At 37.6% G+C, this 14,136-nt stretch overlaps 1 protein-coding gene across 11 annotated transcripts in view; it reads right to left on the reverse strand.

The window, feature by feature from the left end:
- Positions 1-14,136, reverse strand: part of LOC107747466 (calcium-activated potassium channel subunit alpha-1) — a 261,309-nt gene that overhangs the window by 100,135 nt on the left and 147,038 nt on the right. For all 11 annotated transcript variants that reach the window (XM_016561980.1, XM_016561979.1, XM_016561987.1 and 8 more), the window contains exon 3: positions 10,483-10,544. In XM_016561980.1, coding sequence (XP_016417466.1) covers positions 10,483-10,544 — 62 coding nt within the window. The remainder of the gene's footprint in view (positions 1-10,482; positions 10,545-14,136) is intronic.

A 14,136-nucleotide genomic window follows, 5' to 3' on the forward strand; every position in this document is an offset into this window, starting at 1 on the left:
CGCGCTGACTGAATTCTGACTCGCGAATTCTCATTATAAACAACAAAGTGCAGATGTACGTGCGATGTAAGTATAAGAGATTTATTCATCATATAGTGTAGATTCACTGAGTTTAATGGGAGTGTTTTTAAAGTGCATAAACACATGCTAGACTGAGCTTGTGATGATGTTCTTTGGTAATGTAATGTTCTTTGCTCGTTTTCTGTAGCTGCTTTTTGAATAACTGAGGAAATGTAAGCATTATAATTAGTCACTTACAATGTTTCTATTAATTTATGTTAAATACAAATTCAGTCATATTAAAAACATTAGGCTGCTTTTAGCCTTACGCTGGAGTTGGTTCACTTTCTCGCAATGAAACTAAGTAAACAATTACATAAATTAGCACGATAATATCGTGTATCGGCGATCTCACAGGCTGAGGATAGGACGATATGAAAATTGAGCATATCGCCCAACAATAAAGGCAGATATATCAGCCGATATTTGGCATTTTTCAAATATCGCATCGGCCGCTAAGTTTTTCTGTTTGGCCGATGCGGTCGTGGCGCGACTTTTATTTTGACGGCGCTGAGAACAGCAGCGCCTGAACACACAGTGCTCACAATCTCCCTCTTGTTCGCTGTCATCGTTAACGGTTCTGTCCACGTACAAAAGTCTGTCTAATAATCAGATAGAACTGTTAAACAAAGGAATTAAAATGTATACAAAAAAGTATTATAACGATAATGCTGTTATATTGTTAGTAATAGAAAGGCAAACATTATAATACTTTCTCGTTTGCCGTCAGCATTCAGCAAATATGCATTTATATAATTTAAACAAATCTTTGAATGACTAATGAACATCTAATTTCAAAAACCTTGCAAACTTAGTCGAATCCAGCTGTGAGATCTTATGATCTCTGCATGACGGTCGGTCCGTGTGAATTGAATACGGACAGGAGGAGAGTTCAGCTTCACTGGAGATGCACGATCGACAAACTTTAAACTCATGATTTCAAATTATGCTACGCTTCATGCTTTTGCCCAATGTCATATTCATGTCATTTTCACTGTGCACTGTATGTAAAATGAGTGTTACCTTGGCGTTTTTTGAAAAAATGTGATTCCCAATGCACTAGTGATGCGCGGATGGCGGTTATATCCGCGGGCACTGCGGATAATCCGCGGGTCGGGTGGGTTGGGTAATAAAAAAATGCATTCTGATTAATGCGGGTGGGTCGCGGATGGATAAGATAAATCATTAATGATGCAAATATTAACTACATTTTCTAAAATATGAACGTGTTTTAAATAGGCTACAGAAATTGAAAAAACTGTAAATTAACTTATTATATTTATTCAACAAAACATTATTTAGTCAAGAGCAGTGCGGGATTTTCTCTGGATGTTGTTTGATTAACATTAATGACAGACAGCACATCTTTATTAGGCTGCTGCTGTCACAAGACCTATTTCACGAATCCAATACTGATACACATGCGTTTTCTTTTGCAACTGTTTACATTAACTTAAGACAAAACCGACAGTGCTTATGAGGATACTCGCGAGGACGACAATTTTGACGTCATTTTGTGTGTATTTGGCCACTTAAGCGCAACAAGCTTTAAGCATTTAAGCGCAACAAACTCAATTTGACCACAGCGCGTGCTTTGGATGTGACTGTGAGCGCACAGAAAAGCGCCTCTGCAGCGCGCGAGTACCGAATGGCTTAAAAAGAAGTGAAAATAATACATTTTTGTGATGATGCAACAATGACCGATTAGGCAAGTGACAATTCTGTCAACTGTACCGAAACACGAGCTAAAGTCTTGTATCGCAGCGTGCAGCAGCTCTAGATGCGCCGATGTGAAGAGAAGGTCAAAGAGAGAGGACGCGGTACAGCTGAATCACTCACACTGTTTTCAAATGACTGATTTGATCTCATGGTTTGTGTGGATTTATTTACTCATCTAACCTACACGCTATATTGGTTTGCAGCAATTTCCCTCATTTTAAAGTCGAAAGCTGCGGGAATGAGTAATGCGATATATGCGCAATCCTGCATCCAAATTCAGGACCTGATTAAACATAATTCTATTATATTGAGAATTTGTGAAATAGACTTTTCCAAAACTTTCTGTTTTTATTTATTTTTCCAAAACTTTTCCATGCCTGGAAATTGCTGTTTTAAAATTCCATGACTTTTCCAGGATTTTCATGACCGTACGAACCCTGAATGTGATGATCGGGTGCGGTTATCTAAATCGGAGAAAAATATAGGTGCGGGCGGTTGGTGGGTAGGTAATTTATTTGAAGCTGTGGATTCGGGTGACGTTTTAGCTCATCCACGCATCACTACAATGCACACAAACTTCCCAGAATACTGAGTGTCCTGTTGGTTACAGTGTTTACATCCATTTTAATTATATGTTTTATTAAATATTTGTTTATTTGTGAAAAAAACTTTTTCATTTAAAGTATAAGCATGTTTATTTTACACATTTATTTTTTAATCCATTTTCAAATGATTTCAAATTTCTTAAATATTAAATTAAAAAAATTTAATTATATCGGCTTTATATCGGCCACCCTGCTTTCCAAGATATCGGCATTGGTTGTCAAAAAAACCAATATCGGTCGACCACTAGTAAGGACATCGTTAAAATAGTCCATGTGACATCAGTGGCTCAATCGTAATTTTACAAGATTACGTTTTGTGTGCAAAGAAAACAAAAATAATGACTTCATTCAACAATTTCTTCTCTTCCGTCTTCATCACACGTTCACCAGAGTATCATGATGCAAGAGTGTGGTGCTGCTGACGCAGGAGCCGGCGTTCTGACGTAGAACATCCATCTCTCTTAGTTCATCGTCTGTGTATTCTGGTTCAAATAAAGTAAGGCTAGGCAAACAATTGCAAGTCATCCTCTCTGTCGAAATCTTCAGACATGTTTATGAGGACTGTTTTATGTACAGCGTGCGTCTTCCTCTGTTTGTAAACAAGGCACAGCGCACCACATGCATGAGTCGCGTCGAAGACTGAAATTGTTGAATAAAGTCATTATATTTGTTTTCTTTGTGCACAAAAAGTATTCTTGTAGCTTCATAACATTACGGTTGAACCACTGATGTCACATGGACGTGGATTTTAATGATGTCCTTACTACCTTTCTGGGCCTTGAACTACCATGTAGTTATGCTGCTGTCTATGCAGGGTAAGAAAGCTGGTTTTTCATCAAACGTTTTCGCTCAAAAAAACAAAACAAAAAAAGAGGAACTACAGTTTTGGGTTTGGAACAACTATCCCTTTAATGCTCTTGTTCCCAAGTATACAATTGAGCAATAATAAAAGTGAAGCTTGCCATAGCAAATTCTACTAATAATGCAAGGGCAACTGGCACAGTCATTGTGTTGTACAGTAGGTTCATTACAACTGTCTTGTTTCAACACAGTCATGCAAAAAAACACTCCGTGTCTCCACTGAAGAGGCTTTTCACTCCTCACATGCGGATCAGTTCGAACAAAAGAAATGGTGTCCTGAAAAGTGACTCCTTACACAAAAGGAGGATTATCCAGAGAAACTCGGGGGAGGGTGGCCGTTGGCCACTAGAGTGAGCTGTGCATCCACAGTGTTGAGTGAAGTGGCCCCCTAAAAGTCAGACGTGTGTACTGAGGCGATGAAAAAAGACCCCCCCCCTACTCCTGTCTGCAATTGCTGCTTTCACCCTTCATCAAATTTTGAGTTACCTTAGGGAGTAACCATCAGCTTCGAATCACTCAAAATGTCCCACAAAATGTCGCCAAGATGTCTACTGATGGCTTTTATAACGGACGATTACGCTGTCTATTTGAGAGATGCATTCAATGTGCCGCTGTTCCCTGTTTACATGTGCGAGAGGCCAAATCAAGAGAAAGACGTGTGGTTTGTTCCAGACATTCTTGAACAGTTGTGATAATTAGCAGCGTAAATGAGTCGTAAGAGTCGTCAGCGGATGATCCATTATCGAGACCATTAACGCTGGAGTCACGCGGTACAGCAGGTCAAATGTGGAGCTCGCGAGGGTGAGAACCTGCGTGTCGGTTGCACACATCTCTCTCTGGTGAAGACAGCAGCAGTGGAGGTTTCAGCTGCCAGGACTTCAGGCGGTAACTCTAGAACCAAACGCGATGTAGATCATTAAGAGCACATCAAAGCACCCACCTCCGCTGTCACAACCTGATCTGGAACTGAACCGGGTGGGAAAGACAGACCACTAACAAAACACTCACACACACATGCACCAGCGAGTTCAAGCCTTCTATCTATACCAGGGGTCTTCAACGGGGATCTTGCGTATTAATACATGAAAAAAATTAAGTTAAATGTATAGTTCACCCAAAAATGAAAAAAAAAAATCTGTCATCATTTATGTTGTTTTAAACCTGTACGAGTTTCTTTCTTTAGTGGAACATTTTGAAGAATGTTTTAAGTGTTTTTGTCCATATAATGAAAATAACTCTGGTCTAAAACAACACTGGACTTTCATTGTATGGACATTTTTCAAAATTGTTTCATGTTCCACTGAAGGAAGTTATACAGTTTTATAAATACAAGTTTTCATTTATCATCCTATCCCTATCTCCAAAATCCCTTTATATTCGACTAGAGCTAAAGTTTAGAGGATAAAGTTTAGTTAAATGTTTCACTGTCCACATGGAAATTAATGAAATTAAATTAAACTAAAATGCAACGCACAAATATATGAATCTGTACAGCAATTATAATAATTACGATATACTGTATAAATATAAAATTATGCAGTCTAAATTGATAAAGAGAGACAATAATGGCATTTATACTGTTATATATGTTCAGCTTTGCCATCAAAGGAATTAATTACATTTTAAAATATATTAAAACAGAAAAAAAAACTCTTATTTTAAATTTTAAATAACATTAATATTGTAATATTGTAATACAATAATATTGTATTGTAATCATAAAAGCAGCATAAGAGATTTTACCGACCACAACTTTTGAACGGTACTGTGTATATTTTAAAGGGGTCATATGATGCTATTTTAAAGATCATTATTTTGTGTATTTGGAGGTATGTAAATGTATTATTATGTGGTACTATAAACCTCAAAATTCAACAACAAGCCTTTCATGCTCCATATCTCTATCCACGTAGGGGTACTGAAAAAGCCTGATAAGGCTGAAGACCCCTGATCTACATCAGAAAAACATAAGTAAACGTTCCAGGTAAGTACTTCTATCACTCAGCTGCTCACTCATGGGTTAACCGCTGCACTGTTTGAGGTGTCACAGCACTGTCTGTCAAGATTTTAAGTACAGAGAACTAAAGTGTCTATATGGCTATCATTCACATCTAGCACTGTTCAGCCTCCCTACAGAAATGATTAGAGCAATGTCCAATCTGACAACAAGTCCAGTCCAATACCATATCCAGATCACTCGGTTAGGCTCCGTTATCTGGAATCCACCCACACTGCAATGCTAGTGAATTCAGGACATCGCTTGTGTGCAAAAATCCCCTGATTGAGACCTCAGACAATAGATGTGACAGGACAGCTTAGACTAGGCTGTCAGTCAGTTTGCGGAAGAGCCACTGATTCACCCAAACAGTATAGAGCAGTGGTCCTCAACTAATGATTTAAAAATATACAAATATATTATTAAAGGAGTCCAGTATGAAATGAACGAAAATTTTAGATTGAAAATGTTCTGATAATTTACTTACCTTCATGCCATCCAGCATGTTCATGTCTTTCTTTCTTTCTTCAGTTTAAAAGAAATTAATGTTTTTGAGGAAAACATTCCAGGATTTTACTCCATATAGTGGACTTCAATGGTGGCCAATGGGTTCAAATTGCAGTTTCAACGCAGCTTTAAAGGGCTCTACACAATCCCAGCTGAGGAATATCTAGATTCCTCAGCTTATCTAGAGAAACGACCGGTCATTTTCTAATAAAAATACAAATTTATATAGTTTTTAACAAAACATGCTCTAGCTCAACCTCACACATTACGTAATCATGTACACGTGACGTAGGCGGAAGTAGCGACCCAGTGTTTACAAAGCGAATGTGCAAAGAAAGTCAAAGGCCCTTTACATAAAAGGTAAAACAACGATGTCGGACGATTTTGAAGTTGGAGGAGAAAATTAGAGTTTTTCTCCCTACCCTACCTTTTAGAACGAAGCACACGGACGAAGAACTAACCACGAGTGACTTTTCCAACATGATTACGTAATGTTTGAAGTCATGGATGCACATTGCAGAGCTAGTGCTAGACAAGAATTTGTGGTTAAAAAAAAGTATATAATTTATTTATTTTTTATTTTTTAGAAAATGGCAGATCGTTTCGCTAGACAAGAACTAGGGGTGTCAAAATTAATAGTTTCTTCGATGCATCGAAATGCAGACGAGGACGATTCGGTATCGGTTCAGTAATAGACCATAACCGATTATAATATACTGACGCTTTTCTGACGTCATTTGTCGCATACGTGCTTTGTCGCAGTAGCATACATTAGGCACGTTCGGCTTCAAGCGCCGCTGCACAGAATGATCAGTGTATGACCAAGTACCGCGAGAGCGATAAGAGAGCAGACGGATCCTTATGCTTTCGCAGTTGATGTCATACACTCATCCTGCGCAGCGCTGCTTCAAATCGAACGTGCCTAATGGCGGAGGGAGGCGAGACGCGAGTGCGATTAATTAAAAATGCTCCAACTACTTTAAAAGCTGACATCTGGCCACTTTTCGGCTTTTATGAACAACCTGAGCACGACCTGGAGAAGACACACGCTGTGTGTAAATCATGTCACGCACAATGAAATATGTAGGGGGTAGGGATGGGCAAATGAAGCCTCGTGAAGCACTGAGGCTTTTCCTCTGACTGTTTCGGGAAAAGATTCAAAGCTTTGAGCGTCTAGAAAACATAAAAATGTTATGGTGTTATGTTATGGTGGTTCATAAAAAATATAGCAGCCAAAAGCCTGTGAAAGACGCTCCGTAGGACGAGGCATCTACCACATATTCCACAGATTGATTCAAGTTACACGCACAAATAAAAGCCTAACAGTGTGTGTGTTTGTGTTTGTTGAGTTTCTGATAAATTAATTTACCCATTAAACTGTGCAATTTAATACCAGTACGAAAATCAATATGTAGTAATAGAAGAATAATGTACTCAAATGAATTGCATATGACAAATATTGAATTTTTCTGAAATAATTTGTATTCTTCATATTACTTATATGACTGGGTATCTAAAATGTAACTGAATAAGTCAGAATTAAAACTTATTCGTAAAGTAAGATCTGGGGATCGAACATTTCGACAAGCAAAGTGAATCACGCTCGTGACTGGACAGAAAGTGAAGCTTCATTTGTCATTGGTCACGTGATTTCTATGACAATTAACAACACAACACAAGCTTCGAATCAAGGCTTCATCTAGCACGACCATTTATTCTCGACACAAGCTCCGATGCCTCGGTTCAAATGTCACATCACTAGCGGGGGGTAATACCACTAACTTAAGAAACCAGGTCAGGTACAGTTCATATATCTGACTGCTTGTATTCCGAACCGAACCGAACCGTGAGACCAGTGTAGGTTCACACCCCTAATAAGAACCTTATTGCTCGGTTGGGATCGTGTAGGGCCCTTTAAAGCTGCACTGAAACGGCAATTTGGACCTTCTTGGAAAATTTTCCTCAAAAACCTTAATTTCTTTGCAACTGAAGAAAGAAAGACATGAACATCTTGGATGACATGGGGGTGAGTAAATTATCAGGAAATTTTCATTCTGGAAGTGAACTAATCCTTTAATTCAATTCATTTTCATATTGTTATCCTATTTTTAATTGTCCACCATTTGTTTCCTAGTTTGTTTATATTAAAAATAAACAAACTTCTTTGTCATATTATAGCAGTAATTCTGGAAGAAATATGAAGGACCCTTTAAAAATGGTGTCAGATAAAAAGGAGCTTTGAGTCAAAAAGGTTGATAACCGTTAGTTTAGATGACACACACTTTGTTGCTGTTTAACTATTTCATATATCATTAACTCAACATACTTTCAGTGTTTCCCATACATTGATTTATTTGTGGCGGCACTCCACAATATCAAAACTGACCGCCACAAATAGATTTTCCAAAAAGCTTTTAATTCGTTGAATAAACATGAGCACTGCACGTTTCAAAATCGAAACCCGGTGCGGATGTTTTTATATCACTGTATTTCTGAAGGAAACCGACTGTCTTCAGAAAATTTTGGATATCATTTTCATTTCATCTTGCCTGTAATGCCTGATAAAGCAGAGTTTGTGAGCTCAATGCTTCTTTGTGTACAGCCGTTACCGGGGAAACCGCAATCTCTTCCACTCTAAAAGTGCCTCCTGCTGGCAGAGAATGAATTTGCATATATGCCGCCACAAACAGAGTCTAAGTCTGTGGGAAACACTGCACTTTGTATGACTTTCTCTGACTACAACAAATATGCAGCTCAACCTGTGAAAGAACAGCTCCGACGGAGTCAGTTGACTCATTTGAACGTAACAAATGAGTCGGTTGAACCGACTAGCAAATTAATATCAATCAAAGTGGGATAACCTTTTAAGCTGTGTTCACACACCAATGACCTTGTCTCTGTAATGTGAAGATCCTAGTATTTTGGCTGCAATATTATTATTAGATGATTTATTTATGGTAAAACCCATGCTATCATTCTAATTTTTCTAAGAATTTGTTTTCTTGTTGCTAAAAAAAGTAATATTCTGCTGTTGAAGAGGTTTGTTACTACTACAGATGAACCTATCAATCTATGAAATAAATTCTCTTATTACCAATAATTTCAGCAACAGTTTTGTAAGTATTGTGAAACTTCCAACAAAGTTGTAATAAATTAAATTTTAAATACAATATTAAATAATTTGAGTACTATTTATTACGTAGCAAACAATAAAGCCCAGCAAAATTCTGAGGGTTTGCAAAAATCTATGGAATTAAAGTAAAAACAGCATCCTGCGGGAAAAACTGAACTGACCTCATCTAAATCTGTTTATCGTCTGTCTCACATATGCACTCAAATGAGGAAGCCGCTGACTCTAAGCTGTAATATGAAAACATGTATTGTAAATGAGGAGCCAGATCAGGGTTTTTTTTTCTGAATGATGCATGAACACGGCAAATCACCCCTCCCGCCGCTTCCTTTACCATCCTGATCCCAGCATTATAGGGATTAAAATCTCCCATCATGCCTGGCTTCGCTCCAGCATGCACACGCACAGACTGTATGTAAGACTTTATACGAGACCGTACACATGCTCATTTGAGCGCTTAGATTTAAACTGCACGTGTTGGCTTTTTATATGCTGCGCAATGCCAACACAGCAATCTGTACCTCAGACAAACTCACTGCTATATTCATAGTGATTGAGTTTCGCTTATTATACAATCAGTGATGTAAAAGTATACACAGACTGGCCATCACATTGAGTAAAGTTCATCTCGAAAACTGTGATACCTGGTTGCCTGGGCAACAGCTAACTGCACACCTTTCTCTAGGGAGCACAGGGGAGAGGGGTGGGCGGCAGAGATGCTCTGCTAATGTAACCATGGAAACTAGCCTGCTTGGCTTTCATTGACAAAATAATCCCGTCACACCAAGGCTTAGTCTTTAAAGTCCAACATTACAGAACAAAACCTTGAATTATATAATGGTACCCTTAACAGTAACAATGAACGTAGGGTTCATTAATATGGTATTATTATCTATATGGGAAAATAGTACCTTAACACTGTAGACTGCCCTGCTACCATCTGTGCCTTGTACTCCTAATGATAAACTATTGGAGGTTTATGCACTGTACAGAAATCTGACCTAATTGTTTATCAATTTCAAGACAAATTTTAGTATTTAATGCATTCTTCAAGCTTAACCTTCAACCTGGATATCAAAATTATTGTAATAATTCAAATCAATCAACAAAATCAAACAATTTCTTTAATGTTTGGGAAATTTAAGTTTATTCCCAATTTAACAAGCTCCTACTGAGTAATGTCTTAATTTATTACAGCTAAAGCTAAATCTGCCACCCTGTTGCAGAATGTTGCAAAAAAAAAATTTTGAAATATTATTTTAAATTTTTATGTTCGTTAAATCTTTACTGCTAGAAAGAAACAATCTCAAAATGGATTTTTAATTGTCTTAAAAGTAGCAAATTTCAGTTATAAGAATAATTTTCAAACTTCACATAAATAAGTACAAAATAAAAGATTTCTTGTCATTTTCTAAATTTTGACCCTATTATCCCTATTATATCCCTATTATAGTTATCCCTATTTTGTGCCATTCATAGAAAGTATCTTTATAGTGAAATGAGGCAAAGGAAATCACTTGTTTCTAAGATCTGTGTTTAAGGCCTTTGACTCATGTGAGAATAAATAATTCAGGCCAGAGTTGTTGAATCAGAATAGTACTCACTCCGAAGAATCTATGAAGTATATTCCCAGAGCTCCGATGCTGAGTGCAAAGACCAACACCACCTGGAGGGGGAGAGAGAAAGAAAAGTGAGAAAGGGGAAAGGATATCATTAGTGAAGGTCCACTGAGAACAGTACAATTTACAGAGAACAGTTTAATCCAGGAGCTACTCAACAATGAGCACAACTCATTTCCACCCATGCTACATGTGCGGATGAGACATAATAAACAGGAAATGTTATAAAACTGTAAGTGATCTCACCAAATCAGACTGTGTTTCCAAACCTAGTGGGCTGTCAATCTAAGCACTGTTTATGAGCATCGTGGGTGCATTTGAACGCTCAAACATGCCTGTGAAGCAGTCTAGGGAACACAGCAGCTCACTAGGGTTAGAGATGCAGCTCCAGTCTGAGCTCTCAGAAAAATGAATGAATTTAATCAAGCGAGAATAACTTCTGAAAGACACTTAGAAGGACAGAATAAATCATTGATATTCATCTGTCATCACTGAACAAGAGACAATGAGTACTGGGTGTGTGTAAATAAAACAAGATAAAGTGGAAAAAAAAGAAAATACAAGTGGTGGGAATCTAAACTCAGGACAACCATGATGTCTTTTTTACCCCCTCCTTGTATTGATTTCAGCATGACAGACTACATGCAATACACTGCAGATACTCATTAACACTGTTAACTGTTCCTGTGGCACAGTGGTAGAGCGTTGCGTTAGCAGCACAGAGGTCATGGGTTCAATTCCCAGGGAACACACATACTGGTAAAAAATGTATAGCCTGAATGCACTGTAAGTCGCTTTGGATAAAAGCGTCTGCTAAATGCATAAATTTAATTTAATTTAATTTAACACATTTGTAGATACATATTAGGTGGTCAAATTAATGTTACTTATAAGTATAAATAAAATTGCAACGCCTTTTTTTTTTCTTTTAAGTAAATAATTTATGCATTTGCATAATAGTTGTGAGTCTGAGACAAAGTTTTGTTTATGTTTATTATGTTTATATATGGTTTTAAATGTTGTGTGTTGTTATGATTGGTGATGCAGTGGCTGCTTTTTGAGCCCAAGAAAAATTTCCCCTGGGACAATAAGTATACTTTAGCCATAAACCTTAAAAACATGTCAAAAGTATTTAGTCACAGTAGTTTCTGAATACAAACAGTATCAATATTGTTCCATTTTTAAATGTTATGTACATGTACACGACCGTTCAAAAGTATGGGGTCAGCAGGATTTTAAAAATGTTTTTAAAAGAAGTCTCTTATGCTCACCAAGGCTAAATTTATTTGATTAAAAATCAGTAATAAAAGATCATTATGTGAAATAGTATTACAAATGAAAATAAATGTTTTCCATTTAAATATATTTTACAAAGTAATTTATTCCTGTGATGCAAAGCTGAATTTTCAGCATCATTACTACAGTCTTCAGTGTCACATGATCCTTCAGAAATGATATGCTGATTGGTTGCTCAAGAAACATTTATTATTATTACAGACTCCTAACTTTTAAACGGTAGTATATGTTTTTACTTTACAAAGGAAACGTGTGTATATGTCTGTGAAAAACACAGGCTAACAATTACAGTGGACACTCTGAATAATGGGAAGCCCCTGCAGTAGCCCCGGCTCAGTGGAGCGTAGAGCACAGGAGAGGGGTGCGGGGAGCACAAAGCTCCTGAGGTCAAATCATTTTATCTTTTCTGGGACGCAGCATGTGAGATACACACTATCCCCATATCAGGTGAAAGTGAGACAACTGCTATCGAATGGCTGCTATGTTATGGTGCGTGGTAGAGTAGTACACATGCATATACACCCAGCAAGTGTGCTGACCAGTGTCAACCGCACAGCTTCCCAAACCAGTGGGAAAGAGAGATACGCGAAAAATCAAGCACAAAGAAAACAGGAGAAAATGTGTCACGCACAAAAATAAATCAGAAGACTTCAATCCCTGCATTACCTCCCTAACAAAACCATGACTGTACTATTTATACAATAATATACCATAGCTGCTTTATAAAAACATAGTCAACATTCACTGTCATCTCCAGTGACAATGTCAGTGGGAAGCTGTGTGGAAACATAAAACATATTTAGTAACCATTTAGACTGTTTAAATGCACATTACACATCACATTTGGTGTGTCAGCTAGAGCATATGCTCCAGGCATGTTCACTTGCTCATATGGGTTACACAGGTTTGAATCTGGCCTGCGATGTGTCCCAGTTCCATTATTCCCCTCTTTTCCCTATAATCTCCTGTCAGTCCCACTATAAAGTCTGATAAAAAGTCTTGAAGCTCACTTGAACCTGTGGTGGTGTATCTACAAAAGAATGTGCGATGCTACCAACTATGACCATTAAAAATACTATAGTATATATAAGAGCTTTTATTTTATTTGAATAGCAGATTGTGTTCTCCGTCATTTACAAAATGACTTCAAACTTCAACAGTGACATTTATGAAAATGGGCTATGACACACATACTTATGTCTGATATACAGCATCTGAACTGCAGACTAAAGAAAATGCAAATGCACAATGCTTGTGATTAAAGAGCAGAGATGTGAAGTACCCTTGCCTGTCTTTTCCAGTAAGTAGATTTTTGGCAGACTACCATATTAGTTTTAAAATCCCTGCACAGCAAAAAGAGGAGAAACAAATGCAATATGATGAGATTTATACTGCTGTTTCTTATTGAGTCCACTAAATGAGGTCGCTTCTCAAACAACTTCTTGTTTCAGATCCCTAATCCACACTATAGTCTGCCAGCTTCTATACTGACAATAATGAACAGTCTAGCAGTGTTCACAATAAGCATGAACAATATAAACAGTCTCCTGTTTCACTGAATGTAGCTAAAATCTTATTATAAAATGGATGGTTTCTGTTTTGGCTTCTGATTGGTCAATAGAGCATTCCAAGAGTGCTAAAATATGAAGTTAGACTTGAAACATTCACTATATCACTGCACAAAACCCATAGCATAACATTGCTACTGTTTAAATCTTCACAATGAGAGGACTTCATGAAATTGGCTGATAAAATAATATTTTAATCAATAATGTGTCGTTATTTTTTATAAGACAGCAACCGTTTTCTAAAATCAGGCACCTGAGGCCAGGCTAGCAACTTTACTGACTATTACCAATAAAACACAGCCTTACCGCTAGTGGTCGACCGATATATCGCCAAGGCTGATATATCAGCATTTTTCAAATATCGGCATTGGCCGATAAGTTTTTCTGTTTTGCCGATGTGTTCGAGGCGGACTTATTTTGACGGCGCGGCGGACTTTTATTTTGACGGTGCTGAGAACGGCAGTGCCTGAGCACATAGTGCTCACATTCTCCCTCTTGTTCGCTGTCGTCGTTAACAGTTCTGTCTAATATGGATAGGTCTATCTAATAATCAGATAGAACTGTTAAACAAAGGAATTAAAATGTATACTAATGAACTAATGGACTAATGAACATTTAATTTCACAAACCTTGCAGACTTAGTCGAATCTAGTTGAGATCTTATGAAGTGTGCATTTGTATCCTGCATGATCGCGTGTTCTCTGCGTGATGGTCGGCCCGTGCAAATGCGAATGCTGACAGGAGGAGAGTTCTGCTTCACTGGAGACGCGTGATC

This window comes from Sinocyclocheilus rhinocerous, unplaced genomic scaffold, assembly GCF_001515625.1.
Source record: "Sinocyclocheilus rhinocerous isolate Xijiao unplaced genomic scaffold, SAMN03320098_v1.1 scaffold2664, whole genome shotgun sequence".
NCBI lineage: Eukaryota > Metazoa > Chordata > Actinopteri > Cypriniformes > Cyprinidae > Sinocyclocheilus > Sinocyclocheilus rhinocerous.